The 19,846-nt window shown below is 42.5% G+C and overlaps 2 protein-coding genes across 3 annotated transcripts; one reads left to right on the top strand and one right to left on the bottom strand.

Moving 5' to 3' along the window:
• Window positions 1-494: 494 nt before the first annotated feature.
• On the top strand, window positions 495-4,533 carry traip (TRAF-interacting protein). 2 transcript variants are annotated; one of them, XM_079157026.1, is made up of 16 exons: window positions 495-618; window positions 805-923; window positions 1,013-1,070; window positions 1,155-1,238; window positions 1,372-1,411; window positions 1,501-1,628; window positions 1,735-1,829; window positions 2,174-2,287; window positions 2,403-2,490; window positions 2,581-2,670; window positions 2,758-2,846; window positions 2,960-3,115; window positions 3,283-3,319; window positions 3,408-3,512; window positions 3,613-3,663; window positions 3,929-4,533. In XM_079157026.1, exons 2-16 carry the CDS (start codon window positions 826-828, stop codon window positions 4,034-4,036), a joined length of 1,341 nt encoding a protein of 446 aa, XP_079013152.1. In that variant the 5' UTR covers window positions 495-618; window positions 805-825; the 3' UTR covers window positions 4,037-4,533. The 2 variants fall into 2 exon arrangements, with proteins under 2 accessions (XP_079013152.1, XP_079013151.1); XM_079157025.1 differs by having other exon boundaries at window positions 3,283-3,328.
• Window positions 4,534-5,923: 1,390 nt separating this feature from the next.
• grm6b (glutamate receptor, metabotropic 6b) lies at window positions 5,924-19,195 on the bottom strand (the record flags this gene model as incomplete). The annotated part of the gene is given in 12 exon segments (XM_079156690.1): window positions 5,924-6,178; window positions 8,640-8,951; window positions 9,035-9,658; window positions 10,225-10,364; window positions 11,139-11,339; window positions 11,470-11,610; window positions 11,938-12,092; window positions 12,227-12,362; window positions 13,707-13,923; window positions 17,488-18,047; window positions 18,050-18,080; window positions 19,181-19,195. Coding segments are annotated over 12 exon segments (2,787 nt in total).
• Window positions 19,196-19,846: the final 651 nt, after the last annotated feature.

Genomic DNA, 19,846 nt, shown 5'->3' with positions numbered 1-19,846 from the left:
TCAAGCCCTGCTAACAGTTGACGTTAGGTTACCGGAAATAGGAATTGTGGGAAATGAAGTCCAGAGAAATGCAACAGTCTGTGGGAGCAGTAAACAGGCATATTAGAGTAAAAAAACATTACATGTTGATTTTGAAATATTTGTAGATTAGTCTGGTTGCTCAATGTTGCATATTATATTATGACTGGGCATATCTTTGTAACGTTAGCAGAGTTTATTTAATATCGATGGTGCGTTTTATGCACATAGGACATCAGACAACCATGCTACTTTTTAATATACTCGAAGTAGGAAAATAGACCCTTGGTGTAAAAAAGAAAGTAACAAAACATCAGTAAAAGTGATACATTTGAGCTTCTCCTGTCTTATTAAATTATTAATAATTATTAAATTGAATACAACCAAAGAATACGAGTAACACCTGAATGCAGTGTAAAGGGGCGGGACTTACGTTTGAACGTACAGCGCGGAAACGGGCCAGTCGTCATTGTGTTTGTGTTGAATAAGTTTGATAAAGTTAAGTTCAGCTCGACTAAAATGTCATTTCCCACACATGAGGGATGCGTGAATCCATTACAAAAGACTACGCAGTAATTTAACGTCTTCCTTTTTGTTTTTGTAAGTATGACGACTGACGATAAGGCAGCCAACGTTTACCAAAGCTAGCTAGCGTTAGCAGGGCCAGTTACGCGTCAATGTTAGCTGACAACAGCTAGCGTTAGCATTCACAGCACAGCTTTAGCAAGGCAGAATACTGTTTGCACGTCAAGTAATACGGTTTTTGCACACTTTTCATCATAACAGGGTGAGCCGTGTGACAGCAAGATGCCTATCCGAGCATATTGCACGATTTGCTCGGATTTCTTCGATCACTCCAAAGATGTTGCTGCCATCCACTGCGGACACACGTTCCATTATGAATGGTAATCTGATACAGTGTCAAAACCTTCAGCACTCACGTTTCTGACACGTTATAAATGTCCAATTGTTCCATTTTCTCCCCTCTCTTCAGTCTTCTCCAGTGGTTTCAGACAGCCCCCACGAAAACCTGCCCACAGTGTAGAAAACAGGTACAGTACGTTACTGAACACTAAACTTGCCAAACAGAAGAAAGACGTCAATTTAAATACTGTTGTGCCTCCATGTATGTGCAGGTCAGCACCAGACACATTATCAACAAGCTGTACTTCGACATAGGTGAAGAGCAGGAGGGCACAAAGGACCCCGAAAGCTTGCAGGTACCACATTTGGAGCGTCTGTTGTTGTTTGAGTTAGGTTTTCTTTACAGAGAATCTTGTACTTGATGGTCCTTGTCATCAAGATTTGATTTAATGTCTCATATTCTGTTGTGTTCCCCCCCCCCCAACTTAGAATGAGCTTGATCGAATGAAGTCGCTTTTAAGCACCAAAGGTGAGAAACCTCACTATGTTGTGATCCGATTTGATTGTTGAAAGCAGCAGACGGCAGTGATTCATCGTCCTTATTTGATCGATTTGCAGAGCGAGACTGGCGGGACAAGCAGAAGACGGTGGACAATATGAAGGTTACCGTGGACAAGCAGAGGAGAGACCTGGACAGTGTGCGGAAAGAGATTATGGAGAAGGAGATGCTCTGTTCTACCCTCAGAGTAAGCTGTCTGTTCTCTATTGTTTCAACCCATTTCTTTTCTTATACTGACTCTTTTGTCTCTGCAGATTCTTTTTGTTTATCTGTTTTAATTGTTTTTTTGACAGAAACAGATGACGTACCTTGAGATGCAACAGAACGAAACGCAGGCTGCCAAGGACGAAGCCCGGAGACTCAGGACCAGAATGAAAACCTTTGAGAGGTATCTGCATTCATACAAATACTGGCTGTAAAGTTGGCTCACACTATATTAACCACAAGATTAGCTGTTCTCCATGTGTGGAAAAAATGTCGATGCTCTTATATATTTCAATATCACATACTATAAAGGATAAATACTTGAAGAAATCATTATTAGTAGTTTGGATATACAAGCAAGAAATAATTCATTCATTCCCTCAAAGCAGTCGGGTATCAGAGTTCTTAATATGTTTTCTAGTATGACAATATTCATGATTTATCAAACTCTACATAGTAAACTGTCTTGTTTCTTTGTAAAAGAAAGTCATACTCACCCTGTGCACTAATACTGCTGGTTTTCTCCAGCCTGGACGTGTTGCTGCAGGGCCAGAGAGCAGAGGTGGAGTCCATGATCACAGATATGGGTGTCAGCCAGGCGGCAGTGGAGCAGCTCTCCATCTACTGCATCTCGCTCAAAAAGTAAGCAGCCCAAGAGCAGCTGATCAGTGTGACGGACACCACATCGTTTAGAGGTTCAGTCCGAATGAACACAACTCACTAAGCATTCATCTCCCCCACTTTCCTTTTTTTAAAGAGAGTACGACAATCTCAAAGGAAGCCTGAAGTCTACACATGACATGTGTGAGAAGCTGAAGAGAGAAGTGCTCACGTCAAACAACAAGGTAACGTTGTTAGTAAGTCAACACACCTGGAGGAAGCCATTCTTGAATGCGGAATCTCTCTGAATGAAAGTGTTTTTTGTATGGTTTTAGTTACACAAAGCCACAGTGGAGGTGAATCAGAACAAAGAGGACATGAAATCTCTGCAGAACGATTTGGCCAACGCAGACAAGGAGATCTCTGTAAGGCAAATCCGCCAAATATGCATTTTTATTTTCAGTATCGGAGAAAGTCGTGGTTGTGATACCTGCATGTATGTCTGTCCACAGAGTCTTAAGAAGAAAGTGGAGTTTCTTCAGAGGACTCTGAGCACGCCGACGCGGACAAATGAAGCACTCAGTCGCCTCGTCTTTGAAAGGTGAGTGACACCCGGCCACTGGACTGAAGTCGCTACGCGCTTTCGACTCGTCTTTCATGAAAACGTAAACTATCTGTGATGTACTGATGAGGGTTCTGAATCCATATTCCCAGCCCGGCCCCGGTGGAGCTGAAGCAGCCTCGCCTCCACCATCCTGCAGACAGCCAGGACATTGACCTCAACATGACGTACGACGTCACTACGCCAGATGATTTGGCCAAGAGACGAACGCAGTTCCAATCCAAGAAGATGCGGCTTGATCCTCAGGCGTAAGTTTAGTGTAGCTCATTGTGGGAATGTGTGTTCTGTTTCGATTGTGGAAGCTGCTGCTGTGTGAGCCGTGTGTTCATGATATATTTTAATCTGTGTTGTTGTATACTAGAGAATTAAGTAGTAATGCCTTCAAATGTTTTAAGTAAAATGCTTTATTTTTCAGGTCGTCTGAGTCCAAACAATACGACAAAAGTTCATCCGTAAGCAAGGTAGCTTTGTTAATGTCGCTCAACAAGGTTCATTTTTAAATGTGTTCCATATGTCTGACATTAGTTTTTCTTACCTCAGGCTCGGGACGAGGATGGCTCCCTGGATCCTTTTTTGAGGAACTCCCTCCTCTTCAGAAAGAAGACTTTCGGTAGCATGTTGGACCCTCAGAGGAAGCTTGGAGCTGTACGTACAACATGACTATCTCCCGCACTTCAGGTCCAATGTTTTTTGTGTGTCCTTTCGTCCTTTTAGTGGTTTAATGAAAAAGTGTTTCTCGTTTCAGGTGAGAACTGGTTATGATGGTTTAGGAGGACGTACTAAATTCATCCAACCTGTATCCTTTTTTCTTCCTGTCATGGGGAATATATGTCTCAATCAGGGGTTTATTCAATTTAATTTAATCATTCATTTGATTGTGTTTGGACTAGCTAAACCAAACTACTAAACTAAATAAACCTACCGCACGCAACCTGCCCAGCACCAAACAGCCGACAGACACAATAAGCGTCTAGCTAGTGAACATAGCCAGATATTTAAATATTCGTCAGATGGCCATAAACATGACTAATGTTGCATCATTCCTTAACTAAGCGCTCCAGTCTCCGTTATCAGAGATTCGCCCGCTGATGAAAGCTAAGAGGAAAAAGGTAACCAGGCCTCAACCCAAGATTACAACTTGCCTGACTCTGGACGGCTTCCTCGAGTAACGGACGACCTCTCCTCCCCCCCCCCCCCCTCCGGATGTGGAGTCTACGGTCAGGATGCTGCAGCTGCTGTGGGATGGACCATGTTGGTGCCGCTCTGGCACACAGAACCAGCCTGGCAGCGGTTCTGCCACTCGGCACCAAACGGGACTCTCGGATCTAAACTTAATTTAAAAGCAGTGACTGACCTCCCGCATGACAACGGATGCTGAGCTTTGGAGGACATCAGCCAACCTGCTGTATATATATTTTTTTTGTTTGTTGACTTGAATGTGGAGACCAGCTTTGCGCCGGAGCCTTTTCTTGTTATGCTGGTGTCTGTATGTGTGTGAGACAAACCGACTTCTTTAGGGACCATTCTAATGTCATCGCTCTGTATTATGTCATTGATATTCACAAATATCATCTGTTCTCTATACTCGCCCTTATTTAAAATCCAACACCAACATGTGGATATACCTGAGGTATTTTTTTAGTTTTTGTGGTCCTGCCAGATGTAAACCAACTCAAATAATAAACAATATTTTTTTTTTATTAAGGATTGTGGGGTATACAAACAATTCCCTCTCGACTGTGCTTTTATCCACAAACATTTCACTGAGGTGTGCTCCCCTGCAGAGGGCGGTATAAACTGTGTTTTCCCACATGCAGACATGAGTCTCAGCACCGTGAGAGCCGCTGACTCCATTTGTATTCAAAAGGCTGCGCCAGTACAGAAGTAAATCTTTAAGCCAAACGTTATTTATGTAAAGCCTGAGTTGTAACAAAAAGTACACTGCAAATCATATCCTGGCAAATAAGGGAGTGTTGTTAATTTCAGGAGTTACCTCATTAAATAAATTATGTTTGCAGAAATGAGAACTTGTCATGACAGAGCACCTTAAGTGGCACAAAATCGAATGCAACTGATGATCGGAAGCTTTCTGACAAGGTTCCCCTGCATGAACGAGACCGCTTGACATTTTAACAAACAATATAGGGAAATGCCAAACGTTGTTTTCCACTTTCGAGAAGTAAAAGTACTGCGTAGAACCTAAGTATCCTGCTCATAATCACTTGTATCCTGTCTGCACTCATGGATCTACAGTTTACACAATGGAAGCCAGCGTTCACCTTTATAATTGCATTCATAACACTCATTTAAATAAAACACTTTGTTGCATTAGTGATTGGACATTGTATGACTGCTGGGAGTGATTCTAGTAAAGTGATTCATTATACCTCCCCAGAGGGGGCTCTATAGAGAAATAGTAACAGGACATGTTGCATTTTAAAAGCTGGTTCCTTCCAGTGCAATCAGCAGAAGTAGTCACGACACCCCATACAAAACAATATTTCAATTTAAAACACTCATGTACACATAAAAACACAATCCGCATGCAGTGCTTGTCGAGCCAGTAAAACAACCCTTCATTGACCCTGAGGGATTCCACATCAATGTACATCTTCCTGTAGGGCAACGGTTGCCATTCAAACAGAACTTCTTTTTTTTCCTAAACAGCATTCCCAGGGAAAGTTAAAAGAAATACCTCCTTGTCAGGTTGAGATGTATTATGTGGAAATGTGAAGGTCCTTCCAGTTCTCCTTTTAAGTGCGCTACGCTGTCCATTTTAAGGGTGAGCATTTCTGTTTTCCTTTTGTGCCCCATTCCAGGTTTAGTGTATCTGAGTTATCTAAATAAGTGTGAGAAGAAACAACATCCAGGAACGTCTTTGCTGGTCTTTCAATCCACAGTCAAAGTGTGGGACGGGTGGTGGTGGTGGTGGGGGGGGGGGGGGGGGGGTAATCCAGCCCAAACTAACGTAAATGCTGATTTGTTTTCCATCAGCCGTCTCAGTGTGGGCTTTGTGACATTAGGGGAAGAAAACACGGATCAAGCTACGTTTGTTTTCACTGTGATCTGTCCGGCACGATCTTGGGCGGCACGGCCTTGGACTCCCCGTTCGGCTTGTCGTTGGACTTCTGGGACAGGTGCGTGGACACGGTGGCCGCCTGCACCACGGCTTTGAAGCTGCGCTTCCTCTTCTGGACGTTCTGCTCCGGGTGGCAGATGATGACGTAGACCTTGGGGATGTAGAGCATGCCCAGGGACACGGTGGCGCTCAGGCTCATGGACACTGTCAGGGTGGTGGTCTGGATGAACATCTGCAACAGAGACACGGCTGGTCAGAAAGATCTACACACACACACCTGTGTTCACGAAATCAATTCATTTTTGTCTAATTTCTTAGGAATGATTCAGTATCAGTCTGTGTGTACTTAATACGTGACTATAGCATCTTGCACAAGTTCAAGAAAATGCACTATGTCATCTCAAAGGTTGCAGTCTTCATAATGTTCATGTCAAAGCACAGCAGGCAGTGTCTTTTCCCTGATAAATGATTTATGGCCCGGGATATGTAGTCAGGAAAGGAGGCTCTATTTACGGGCTTTCTTTGACCATGTCTTCTCCTCACTGCTGTTCCTCTTATTTCAAATCTAACAGTAATAATGAGAAGTAACTTCTCCTCGGGTCGTACTCCAATAAATTATGAACTCATTATTCAAGCAACCTGTATAAGTCATCAATAAATAAAGACACATGTGCCATAAATAAGATATATCTGTGCCATAAATAAGTCAGAAATTGTACACTATCCTCAGCAGCAGCAGAACATCCTGGTTTTCTCGCACGCGGATGTTCAAACAGTATGGCTTCTTTTATCATCTCTGTCGTGCTTACCGCCGGTTTCTCACGGTGACCTCTCTCCATTTGTACAAGGAGCTGTTGTGACTGTGTTCATGTGCTCGGCCCGAAGGCGAGACCGGCCCGGGGACAGTTGAATGGTTGTTCCGTATGTAAATACAGACATCAAGCAGGTAAATCCCCTCCTCTTACACGAGGTCGTGCACATGACGGGAGAATAACAGCCACCATTTTCACGAGCCATACAAAAGTTATTGCCTATATTTAGCTCTTTTTTTCTAAGTGATGATTAATTGAACCGGATGGTTGAATTGGTCTACGAGGGGTCCCTACCATCACTCAGCTCATCTGACCTCCTTTCTTTCCCTCGCTGCCTTTTCTTAATTCACTTCATTTCCATTCGGAGGAGGTGAAAAGACTGAAAGCACCTCGGGCTTTAATTGTTTCAGCCTGACTGATTCATAATACTGCTCTCTATTAGTCAAAGCCTATCTCTGTTTTTCAAATATTCCCCCCCAACAGCCTCGTACTTTGTGACGACAGAAGTAGCCCACAAGCTAAATGAAACTCTCCGTACAGTGGAGGCAGGATGTTCTGCGAGTACAGCAGGAAGCAAACGTAACATGACAGGCAACAAACTCAGATTTCACTTTGAACAGCTGAGGGATTCATTTACTCTCTTAACTATTAGTGCGTGTTACAGTTTATTGCATAATTATGGTTCAAAGTTTGATTTAAATGACTGCCAACAATATGAAGGCTCCACAGTAAAGAGCCTTAAGGGAAAAGTGAATTTCCTCAAGAGGGATTAATAAAGCGCTGCTTCTTAATAAATATGACTAATAAAATGAATGTACTGATGTTAATTTGATAACTAATTGTATAACAAAATGAGGGACTAAACTTGACAAAAGAATCTATAAACCGATTAATTAATAGATTATACCAGAAAGCTAATAGTTATGTCATTAGTAATTGCACATTAGGCAGCATGAATGATAATTCATGACTACCTTCTTTAAAGTTGTTGAGGCAGACGCATGAGGTAACATTACCAAAACATTGATGTGATGAATGAAAAATGAGAACTTTCTCAAAACAGTCCGGCAAAACATTTCCTGTTTGCAAGTCATTCATGGAAATGAGTCTTTTAAAACACCTTAGGCTTTGGGAAAAGCAGCAACATACAACGTTCAATAGAGCAGCAAACAACAATGAACATGTGTAAAGACTCAGTGAAGCATTGTCTGAGCAGAAAATGAAGTCACAGTTTACGAATTGTTCCTCTCTTGATTTATATATAATGCTTACGGTCCAGATGGAGAAGGTTAGACAATTGCTGTTTGTATTCAATCAGACGTAACAGCAGTGGTTGCTGCAGACACACTTGGTGGAGATCTGCACTCTACTGAGTCTACGTGTCTAGTTTGGGTAGCAATGTATTAATAAGTAAAAGCTATAATATCACACAGTAAAAATACTCCATTGTACTCTAAGTAAATGTGCCGCAAGTATAGATTATAATGTTAGCGGGAAAAAACACTTGAAGTATGCAACATTTAAATTATCATGAGTGAAAGTGTTTTTGTCAACACATCATAGATTGGCCAACATTAAATGTTATTATATTATGGAATATTTATGACTGATACAGTCATGTGGAAGCAACGTTTGACAGTTTAGCTGGTTGAGGTGGAGCCAATTTAAACTACTTTGTATGCTGTTGGGGAGTTCAGTCTGTAAATACATCTAGAAGTTGACCATTTCTTTGTATGCAAACTATGGATCTTTAAGGTAACTGGTAATTTCCCTCTAAAAAGTAGTCGAGTAGCAGCATAAAGGGGGATAAAAGTATTCAAGTAAAGTACAAGTACCTCCAATCCCAGGAGAAGTGAACTAAAAACATGTTAAATTGCCCACCTTCTCCGTAGACTGCGCTGTGCCAAAGAAGATTGGCACAAAGGCCAGCCAGACGATGCAGGTCGTGTACATGGTGAAGCCGATGGGTTTGGCCTCGTTGAAGTTCTCGGGAACTCCTCTGCTCTTGACGGCGTACACGGTGCAGGTGATCATCAGTACGATACTGTAGCTCAGACACAAGATGAGGGACAGGTCGGACATGTCGCACTTGAGGACTCCGCGGGCCAACTCTGGGTTTGGGGGCTTCTGCTCCTCGTAGTCGATGATGGTGTGGGGGGGCATCACACCAAACCAGATGAACACCCCGAGTAACTGCAGAGAAAGGAGCGCGAGTCAGAGTGCTGCAAAGAATTATAGGTGGTGTGTGTGTGTGAAAGACGCATCCCCATGCATACCTGCACCCCGATGAGTATAAAGGTGATAATCAGCTGAGAGCCGGGACTGATGAATTTCGGGGGCGTGACCGACTTCTTGCCCTGTTCGAAGATGCGGTAGATCCGGTTGGTCTTGGTGAGCATGGCAGAGTAGCTGATGCACATGCCGAGGCCCAGCAGCAGCCTACGGAAGGCGCACACGACCGTGCTGGGCTCGGCTATCATGAGGAAGGTGATGAGGTAGATGAGGAAGATGCCCGTCAGCAACACGTAGCTGAGCTCTCTGCCGGAGGCCCGAACGATGGGCGTGTCGTTGAAGCGGATGAAGGTGACGATGCATCCGGTGGTGGCCAGGATGCCCAGGATGGCCAGGAAGACGGGGATGATGGCCCAGGGAGAGCTCCACTCCAGCTTGATGATGGGCGTCGACCGGCAGCCCGTGCGGTTCTTAAAGGGCCTCATGTCGAAGGGGCACATGTCGCAGGTGAACTCATCCAGCAGGTACTGGTAGCCATCGCAGAACTCGCAGTGCCAGCAGCAGGGAACACCCTTCACCATCTTTTTCCTCTCTCCGGACTCGCAAGGGAAACTGCACACCGATTCTGGGATCTTACGGTCACCACCTGACCACTGCATCTCCTCCGCCTAGGGTGGACGTACAAACACAAACACATTGTCTGACTATGTCTGACGTATAGTAAGAACTCGCTAAGACTTTGTAAAATGCTAACAAAAAAAAACTGCTGCCATTAAGCCGGACAGACACTGCTCTGATTAAGCACGGATTTAGCCACTCATTGGTCGTCCACGACTCATTTTAGAAATGGGCCCAATTTTTGCAAATTGGTTATCATTCCATCAACAGACTATATTCCCAAACGGCTGCTGTCAAAAGATTTGTTGTAAACTATAGTGAGCTTGTTTTATTATTTCTGGAGTAATTTTGTACACGTGGTGGTCTTAAACCGAACAGCTCTATTTTCTAATTTTGTTACTTTTTTCTTTTTTTCAATGTTACTTTGACATCGTTAAAGACGCCATAGTCCTGTTTTAATAAACTTTATTACAGTTCTCAGTGGATAAAACCAAACAGGGGTTCCACGTCAATCGATCAATTGATCAATACAGGGTCTTGACGTGCAGAAAGCATTGAACAAACAAGATATAACAAGTTCAAGTTCTTCCTCAAAAGTAACAGAACAAATATTTACATTGAGGCGAAGGTGGTTTGTCCACTGGCCGATGACCTTGTAGCCGGGGTTGCTGACATTAGACAGTTGGTACTGGAAGATGTCGTAACGACCAGGAGCGTCTCCATTCTCATTGAACATCACTCCAGTTCCTGCGCTGCCTGTTAGATGGAGACATACTTTTAATGATCTAAAAGGTATATTAGTGAGTCAAAGAAAAAGACGACTTCCAGCTTTCTAAAGCTGGAGACATCACCCCCATCTTTAGTGGCAGAGAAAACACCCACATGCTGTTGAATACAGCTTATGTTTGATTTCTTCAGTCTTGTGCAATCATGTGAAAGCTGAATGCTCTTTAGCGAAGGCTCTCCTCCACAAGTTCAGTCTTTCAGTGCACTCTGCTCTGTTGGCCTAACGTGATTGAATGTTCCTCTCAGGTCCCTGTAGGCGCTCAATCAGAAAGTCTTCCATGCAAGCCAAGGTCATCCAGCAAGGGGAGAGCGGTAAATAGGATGCTCTCATGGAACATTTTTCTTTTCTTTATCCAAACTGTGAATTCTTTTTTTATGAAAGACCAGGATGAAAAGAGGGAGCGCTGTGTAAAGGAAAGAGCGAGACGGAAGCCCTAGGGAGGGGGGGGGGGGGGGGGGACGTGCTCTAAAGAAATGTGCTGTGTACTGTAGCTATACATTAGCAGAAACATCTCAAGGCTTCTGACTTAAAGCTGACCTCCATTCTACTGTTTTCTTTTCAAAATGTGTTTCTTTTCAAACCTGCAGCGACGGGGAGCAGCAGTTCAAATGCAATGTTTTTGCCAGCGAAAGATCTCAGATCTCACTTCAGGTTTCGCGTCCGGTTTGATATCTTTATATCTAAATCATAACACATTGCATGAGACAGGAGGCAAAAACAGAGATTGACGGTCAAAAGCTCACCATTGAAGCTGACTGCACGAATGTATTGGAGCAGCATCTGTCCTTCCACAGGGTCCATCTTCTCGCAGACACCCATGTAGCCAGGGCACAGGTCCACGTGCATGCTGTGTAACGCGTGGGCCAAGGCGTACACGGCATCAATCACAAACTGCACCTTGCCCTCTTGTTCGTACTGAGAGTGGTGACTGATTCTTTCCTCGCCTGACAGGTGACAGAAGTGTCAAAAAGTGAAGAATACAACATAACTCACAAAATAATGAAAAGATAAAACGGCTCACAAGCACCGAACTAAGATACATATCTAACATTTCATTATGAAGGACTTGCTTACCTGTACATTTTCTTCTACCAAGTTCATACTTTATTCCCGGGCGGGTTAGTTTGCACTTGAAGTCGTCCTCCCAGAATTCTGCAAACCAGATGTTTCTTCTGTTGTTTTCTAGAGATCTCGAAGTGAAGTACTGGTCGAACCCTGAATCATTTTGCAAACCAGACTTTTTTTAATGTTTCATAAAAATGTCATGCATGCTTTGAAACCACAGTGATTGATATCAGTGTTCCAATAATAACATGGTGCTGAAATCAGCCCAAAAAATCTAATTTATTGCACAATGAAATATGACTTTGACTAAATTTACAATTTTTTGTGACAGGGTGGAGACTTATCAAACATCATTCATTTCCTTTAGTTGTTGCGTTGGTATTAGGACTCATCCATCAATGTCGAATGTCGCAATTCATATTGCATCCAGTTGGTTAGAGTAAGATTTTATATTTTGATTTAATGAATTTGCCCAACCATCAATAGAGGCTCTTTTGGGCAGGATGGTGACAGCGCCCTCAGCCACATCCTCCTGGTCTTGAATGGGGGAGCTTTTGGCCCCCCAACTGTCGGAGCCAACGAACAGGAAGTGGCCGGTGAGGTTGGCCTTTTTGGCAGACTGCAACACCCGTCTGAAAGAGAACAGATTATCATCATCACACACTTTCCACTTCACTCCTCTGTGTTATCATCAAACTTAATACAAAACAGCATCATCCGACTGATTTCCTTTCTCTAATATAACGTGCAGAAAAACTTGACTCACTTGATGTCGTCCTCGTTGGCAAAGATGATGACCCCACGAGCATTGGAGGTCTCCATCAGTCTCTTGATGATCTTCTCAAACTCGCCCGGTCTGGGCTCTCTGGGAATCTTTATGGATTGGCCAATACACAGCCCACCTGTGTCAGAGATCATATTTGAAATGCGTTGGCATCGCTGTACATTGCTGTATTCTCCCCTCACTGCCCAGTTAATTAGTTGTGTATATAATGTTAATAATTCATATCGCAACTGAAACTTAGAAATGTAATTTTAGATTATGAAAATTGTGATATAGCATTAATAATATAAAAACTTCGCATTTCCCTTTATTTCTGCCTAGTTAGCAGATGTTAGCATCGTGCTAACACACTAAACTAAGATGGTCAACATAATAAACATTATACCTGCTGAACATCAGCATTGTCAATGTGAGCATGTTGTCCTGTTGATGTTAGCATTTAGCTCAAAGCACCGCTGTGCATAAGTACCAGCATAAGTACAGCCCAGAGCTGCTAGCATAGCTGAGGACTCAGTCTTGTTAGTTTCTAGATGAAAAGCATCAGACCTAAGCTGATATTTAAAGTAGGAAACATGTCTAAATAACTGTGTGGGTCATTAATTGATTAATAAAAAATAAAACAAGACTAAGAGTCTACAGACACGCAAGCAGCTTTGAGACTTGCGAATGTCAGCATGCTATGCTAACTATGGCGTTGCTAACATGCTGATGTTTAGCAGGTTTAATGCTGACCACGTTCAACATCTTAGTTTAGTGTGTCAACATGCTGTCATTTAGTCCTAATTAGCACTAAACAGAAAGTAAAGATGGAGCTGATGGGAATGTCAGTTTTGCAGGTATTTGGTCTCAACCAAAGAGAAAATGGAAAATTAACATTTTAAACTAATGATTGTGTCAGATGAAAAGTCAAGAGTTACATGTCTGTCTGAGGGGAACATGAATGTCTGTGCCAAAGGCATGGCAATTCATCAAATACTAGATAATAACAATAATTATAATAGAGGCATATTACTCAAAACCACAAACGTCAACCTTATGATGGCACTAGGGGAAAGGTCCGGGGATCACCAAATGCATTAAGTTTCATCCTCTGGGGACCACGAATGTCTGTACAAATGTGAATGGCAATCCATCAAGTAGCTGTTAAGATATTTAAGATCGGACCGAAATGGTGGATCGACTACAGTCAGCATGCTGCTATAGCAGGTCCAGCATTGTCAATTGTTGACGTGCATTAAGTGAAACTATAATGATATGAAATCTGAACCCGAGTAACATCATTTGAGCTTTTAAACCCATATGAGGCGATGACTTCTGTTTGCCCTGTTAGTTCATGTGTTTTAAAGGATTTTTTTTCTTTCTATTTTAGTCTTTTAATGAGTGAGAACAACACGGCTTGATACATGAGTAATCCCTTATTGTCCCAGCGGTGAATTCACAACCACACAGCCAGAAACGCAACCTGCTTCTCTGGATATCTGGAGGAAGGCGTCGACACCGCTCTCCCCATAGTTGCCCTCGGAGGCCAGCGTGGAGACATAGTTCCAGCCCATGGCTTTGACTATGTCCACCATTGCCTGGGCCTGGTAGGAGTCAGGAGGCACCACACGGGAGAAGAACTCGTAGCGGCTCTTGTCGCTCAGCTCCGGGGCAGTGGAGGCATAGCTGATCTGGGGGATCTGAGACACGGGGATGGGTCAGCGATGACGAAAGGGTCGGGTCAAGGGTAAAACATGAGCAGCACAATTAGGCCAATATGTGATAGAAAAGAATGACGAGAAGAAGCAGTGAACCATATCAGAGGATGATGCACCACTTACTCACAGACAGAACCTTAACGGTGTCTAAATGGAGGCCTTCCACATTGATACTAAACACGTTGTAGTGCATTCAAATCCCCAAATTGGACTATCACAGAGAGCGATCATCTCTTGAACAGCCCGTGTTCTCAGTAGTTCTCAGAACTGACGCAACTTTACGGTGTGATCTGCCCAGAGCTGGTCTGTGCTGAGGATATGCACATCGTCACAGAGAAATACAGATGGTAAAAACCACATCTGTAAAAAGCATTTGTTTGAAAAAAAAAAAAAGGATGAGAAGATTAATTTACTGGTGTGCTACTTCTTTAATGACATAGTTGATGTCGACAGTTTATCTCAACCCCGACCCTGCTAATGCCGGTCCCCCAGCGTGGCTTAACGTAGGGCCCTCTGGAGAGGACGAGTAGAGAAAGGTGGACACAAGGGGTAGTGAAGGAGAGCGGACCGAGAGAACCATTTCACAGATTATCTGGAAGGATTATAGGGGTTTTAACCAAATTATGTTAAGCACAGAGGGAGAGACAGAGATCAAGAGACTAGAAAAAGGTTAGCATTTCTCAGCTGTAAGCCATACAATATATTTAATTCTGATGGCCACATGTAGCTTCAGTTTGCTGCTGTGCGTTAACCCTGTCAAACTCAAATTTACTTGTCAACCTTCTTTTTACAGACCACATCCTCAACCAGATGTGAACTTTCTCCCCCAAAGAATTGCTGTTTGACACAAGTGTGCAGAGGAGAACGTGTCAGTGTCAGCAAGGTGATTCAATTGTTTGCATACAAATTGGTAGTGAACAAGACTTAATCCTCTCCAAATAATCCCATAGAAGCATCTGCACCAATTCACTTTTTAAAATCAATGAGCCCTGTCAGTATCCACTTACAATCCCGAACCGCTGAAATCGTCTCCCTATCAGTAAATGTTTGAAACGGTCCAAGATGTTCCAGGATCCAAGCAAAGGGAATACGATTGTGGTTTAGGCCTGACCTAATGTTCTGAATAAACTTTACTAAATACTAAACAGAAGTGTGCGCAGGTACAAGATGAATATGATATGCAGGTTTGTTTTTGTTATGTGAGTTAGAGAATGATCAAAGGTTTATTCAAATTCTAAAATGTGCACTTAAAGGTGCAGAGAAATTGAATAGATGGATTAAACTTTCCTTTTGTAACAATTAAAATTATTATCGCTTTGAAACAGATTAATTGATGTTTCAGTCTTTAGTTGCGGACTAATGATTTAAGGTTCTGACAGTGGGTTGATACTAGATAAATTGCATCATTATATATAGAGGTAAAACTAAAAACAATTTGAATATGTTAATATCTGGCGTATTTTTTAAGAAATTGTTTACTCTATGGAATGTCAAAAATAGGGAAAAATGTCCGATGCTATCACCACTTTTTAAATTGCTCATTTTAGGTGACCAATGGTTCAAACCCTAAAGATATTAAATTTACATAATGTAAAAGGGAAGAAAAGCAATAAACCCTCACATTTTAAAATGCTGGAGTACTCGTCAGTTAATAATCTGTTGATCGATTTAACATCTCAGCCCTGAAATGTAATTTATTAAAGGTTTTGAACAGAAAAGAGTGAATCTACTCTTGGATGTATACTGTACATCCTGTTATTTAACAAGCTGATGTGCTGAATAAAATACAAATTGAGATGTTACACACATCGTAAATTATACACTGTATTATATAAAATGCTCTACACCTCCAGTTTTCATTTATTGCAGAAAAAGAGGTTAAAACAGCACGTGTGGTAGATGCTGAAACATCTCCTGCTCTGGCTAAGAGCAGATGTTCAATGTACAGAAGTATCCACGGCCTGGAGAGCAGCACAAATGGACAGCGGGAGGAAACATACCATTTAACTAAATCTACTCCATGCCGTCTAGGCGTTGCTGTCATCCCGCTGCCCTGATGATGCTCTATTTTCAGCGCAGGGTCCTGAGCTGCTGAGAGGGGCTTAGTGGAGGGTGGGATCTATAAATCTGTAGTTAACATCTGCCCTTTATGAAAGCTGCCCCTCCTTGGCTCTCAAATCAACATCCTCACTATAAAGAATACAGCAACAAGTAGAAACTTTTGGCAATTTTTGGCCAATTTAAACCCGGACTAGAGCCTATTTTTAGACATTCATAGATTTCTGGCAGACTATATCGCTAAGTCGATGAGAACACGACATAATGTGGGATTTACACAGCCTCGATGTCCCATCATCGCTATGAGCAGTGTAATCAATCATCAAAGGTCAATCGTCTGTAAAATAATAAAATAAAAAACAACAATGAACACATAACAGGGATTAGCCTGCGGAGGCAAACGCATGACAATGGATTCAAAATCCTGTGGCGTGTACAGAGGCTCATTCATTATTCATCCTTTTAAATGACTTGTTTCAAACTCATATTGGGTGATGTATGTGCTGAATATGTATCTATAGAGCAGCAATACGGGGATGTGTGCAATAAAATCAATCAAAATATCCAATGAGAAGATGAGGGGTACTCTTAATTAGGTTTGTGAAATTCACAAGTGAAGTGCAATTAAAAGTCACAGTGTTCATGCTGCAGAATGAGATCCAAATGTAATGATGGCCCCATTCATCATCTAAGAGTGGATAAAACGACTAAATGAGTAGGACCGTTGTGTGCTTCTGTACATCTTAACTAGATCAGCCGTCAGCTAATTTAACGGTACAAGCATGGATACGTACGTTCATTAAATCAGAGTAATCAGCTCGTTTGAGCCATAATTCTACATGAATAGCGGACACATGGGAAGTTTGCTTTCTGAGTCATTGATGTCACGAAAAGATTTTCATGACTAAACGCACAAAAAATTAGGTGTATAACGCTGATAGTTGCACACTTTCTGGCACAGTCCCTCTTAGATTAAAAGTCATCGAGTAATATTTTTGGTTTATGGCCCCTTAAAATGATGCAACGCTACTTGTGAGCCCTAATCACTTATTTCGGAGGATTTTTGAGACACAAGGACGTGAAAGTATCCAGAAAATATATATATTTTTTAAGATTTATGGCATTTCTGAACAGAGAGACAGGAAACACAGAGGGAGGAGAGGAAGTTCCTGGCCGTAATCAAACTGGTAAAGTAGCAGTCATGTGAATTATGTCTTAAGTACTCAATGTACAGCAATTTAAAGTTAAAAACAAAGGAAAGTTTTCAACAAAAAAAGAAATTAAGACCCCTTAGATATACTGTATGGGGCTGGACTGGGAGATCCAACCCCCAGGTTGGGAACCAGTGCTTTAGGTCATAGGCAAGTATTTTCTCCTTCCTAAGTAGATTCAAAAGACAGTCAGGAATACATGGCTTTCACCTGGATTGATCCCATCTGCTTACTTACTGAAAAATAGAAAATTCTCTAAAGAGACATAAAAACTCACCGAAAACAATCGGAGCACATTGGCCACCATGATGGACACCGAGCTGCCGGACGCTCCGATCACGCCGACCACCCTCTCTGGTTTGGGGATGATGGGAGGCTCTCCGTTTGAGCAGCGCACATCTGAGGTGTCCTTCTGGATGAGGGCCTGGACAAAGAGCAGCGACTGCTCCAGGGCGTAGGTGTCTCTGGAGCAGGTGTCCAGGATCCGGGCCCCCAGAGTGATGTTAGGCAGCAGATCCGGGTCACTGTTGATCTGGTCCATGGCGTACAGCATGGCCTCCAATCGATGGATCCCCTTTTCTCTCTTGATCTCCCCGCAGGGCACGCCAGCAGGGCCCCGAGAGTGCATGGGGAACAGCCCGCCCAAGGTGATGTCCCCCTCGATTTTGATGGACTGAGGCAGGGTGCCCTGCTGGGCCCAGGAGCCCGGGCCAGTACCCACCAGCAGCGCCAACGTCAGCCGAAGCCATGTTTGGTATCTGAAAGGCGAAGTGAGCCAGCAGCACGGATGTGGTGAGCGGGCCTCTGATGTCATGATGAGGACCAGCAGAGGTACTGACAACACCAGGCCACTCCCTCTACCTTTGACACCTGAGGGCAGTCAGAGAGGTCCGATTATCATCTCCTCGTAATGACACTATGTGGTCTCAGTCTCCTTTCAGAGAAGAAGAAGGCTGCAACCTGTCAAATACTATTGCCATTTAGCTTCTTGAATCAGTCTCCAATATATGTTTGGTCTTTCACATCAGTGAAGCTTCTGTATGTATTTTATTAAATATAACATGCAATTTTTTATTTTGTCATTTTGCACGTCATGTTCTTAGAGACTTGACTTGAGATCTTGAACAAATTGTCAAAATGTTTCGGTTTTGTTTGTTTTTACATTGCATGTAAATGCTTAAAGGATCCGTATCAGGTTAAAAAAAAAAAGAAAAAGAAAAAGTTTAAATGCAGAGAGCCAACCAGAAGATTTGTAAAATAAATAGATTCTGACATTTTTTGACAATTCTTTAGTTACAACCTGTTTTAGCGTATTCTATCCAAGCTGAGAAAAAGACAAAATACAAGCTTTACATGTTTCCACCATTAAACAAGAGCTGTAGCCGAGGACACGATTTTATGCAGGATGACACAGAGTGAATAGCTTTTATCACGGAGAGCTGAGAGCCGATGATGGAAAACACTATAAATTTTGCAAAACAGAAAACATCAACTGGACCGTCGCAGCATTTCATGCTCCAAAAGTTGGAGCAGGTTCATTTTATCTGCATGACGCTCATTGACACAACCCACAGTACACATCTGGTTTAAAAGTGTAAATATATTTAATTTTGCAAGGCAGAATTTGAACAATAGAACATATTTATTATGGGATAACTTAATTTTAGTGTCAAATACAAATAAAACCATAGATATATCAGTTTGCATGCTATTTCAAATTGCAATATATATACATATAAACAATGCATATGCATACATAATTAAACTCATATTTATAATGCTGAATCTTTCTATTTTTCTGTCCTGAAATTTGAAGTTGGATGGATGGAAATGAGAAGAGTCTCAAAATAAGAGCATAATGTAAATCTGTATAAATCACGCAACGGCTGCAGACAATTTTTCCCTTTTATTTAAACCACTACAGGCAACCTGCAAGTAGAGACATTTCTTCCTGTAAAGTCACTTCTTACCTGCCCATTCTTCATTGACCAGTCTGGATTTCATCCATCACATGAGCTCTTCCAAACAGACCTCCATCCACGGTCCGAAATGGGATTAAATTTCTAGAGGCAAGGCTCTCCTCTCCTCACCGAAGGTAAATCCTCTATCATCTCAGACGGCTGCAGTGCACTCTCAAAAATAAGCAGAACACACTGAAAACGATGGTGGAAAAGAGAAGTAGTTGTGGTTCAGAAAGGACTAAATGAAAACACTGACTTCTGAGGCATCAGGGTGCAGTATCATAGCAGAATCAGAGAAAAGTGGAGGAAAATAGCAACATTACAGCAGTGAGATTCTACAAATCACTGCCAAATCCCTTAAAAGCTCTCTCTCTCGTTCTTTTCCCTCTGTGTGCATCTCTGTCCAGGCACTCCCCCACACCCTCTCTCTCTCTCTCTCTCTCTCTCTCTCTCCCTCTATCCTTGCTCGTTCTCTCAGTGCACTAATGGCCACAGATTGGGATTATCATGCAGCAGTATGTGAAGAAAGCACTAGGTGGACTAGCCCACTTTTTTTTATACAGCTGAACCAAATGCAGAACCCCCACCCCCCAGTATGATGGAACTCACTTTGAGAGATTAGATGAGCAGCGATTTGATTCATACACACACAAACAAACACACACACACACACAC

The sequence above is a fragment of the Pholis gunnellus genome (assembly GCF_910591455.1).
Source record: "Pholis gunnellus genome assembly, chromosome: 3".
NCBI lineage: Eukaryota > Metazoa > Chordata > Actinopteri > Perciformes > Pholidae > Pholis > Pholis gunnellus.
Note: the sequence above shows the minus strand (reverse complement) of the source record. Positions and strands in the feature narration are given on the sequence as shown.

Excerpts from the sequence above, each read along its gene's own strand:
- traip (XM_079157025.1), top strand. The coding sequence starts at position 826 with ATGCCTATCCGAGCATATTGCACGATTTGCTCGGATTTCTTCGATCAC. Across the intron at positions 1,412-1,500 it reads GTCGCTTTTAAGCACCAAAG|AGCGAGACTGGCGGGACAAG; the intron begins GTGAGAAACCTC and ends ATCGATTTGCAG. Across the intron at positions 3,513-3,612 it reads CTCAGAGGAAGCTTGGAGCT|GTGAGAACTGGTTATGATGG; the intron begins GTACGTACAACA and ends TTCTCGTTTCAG.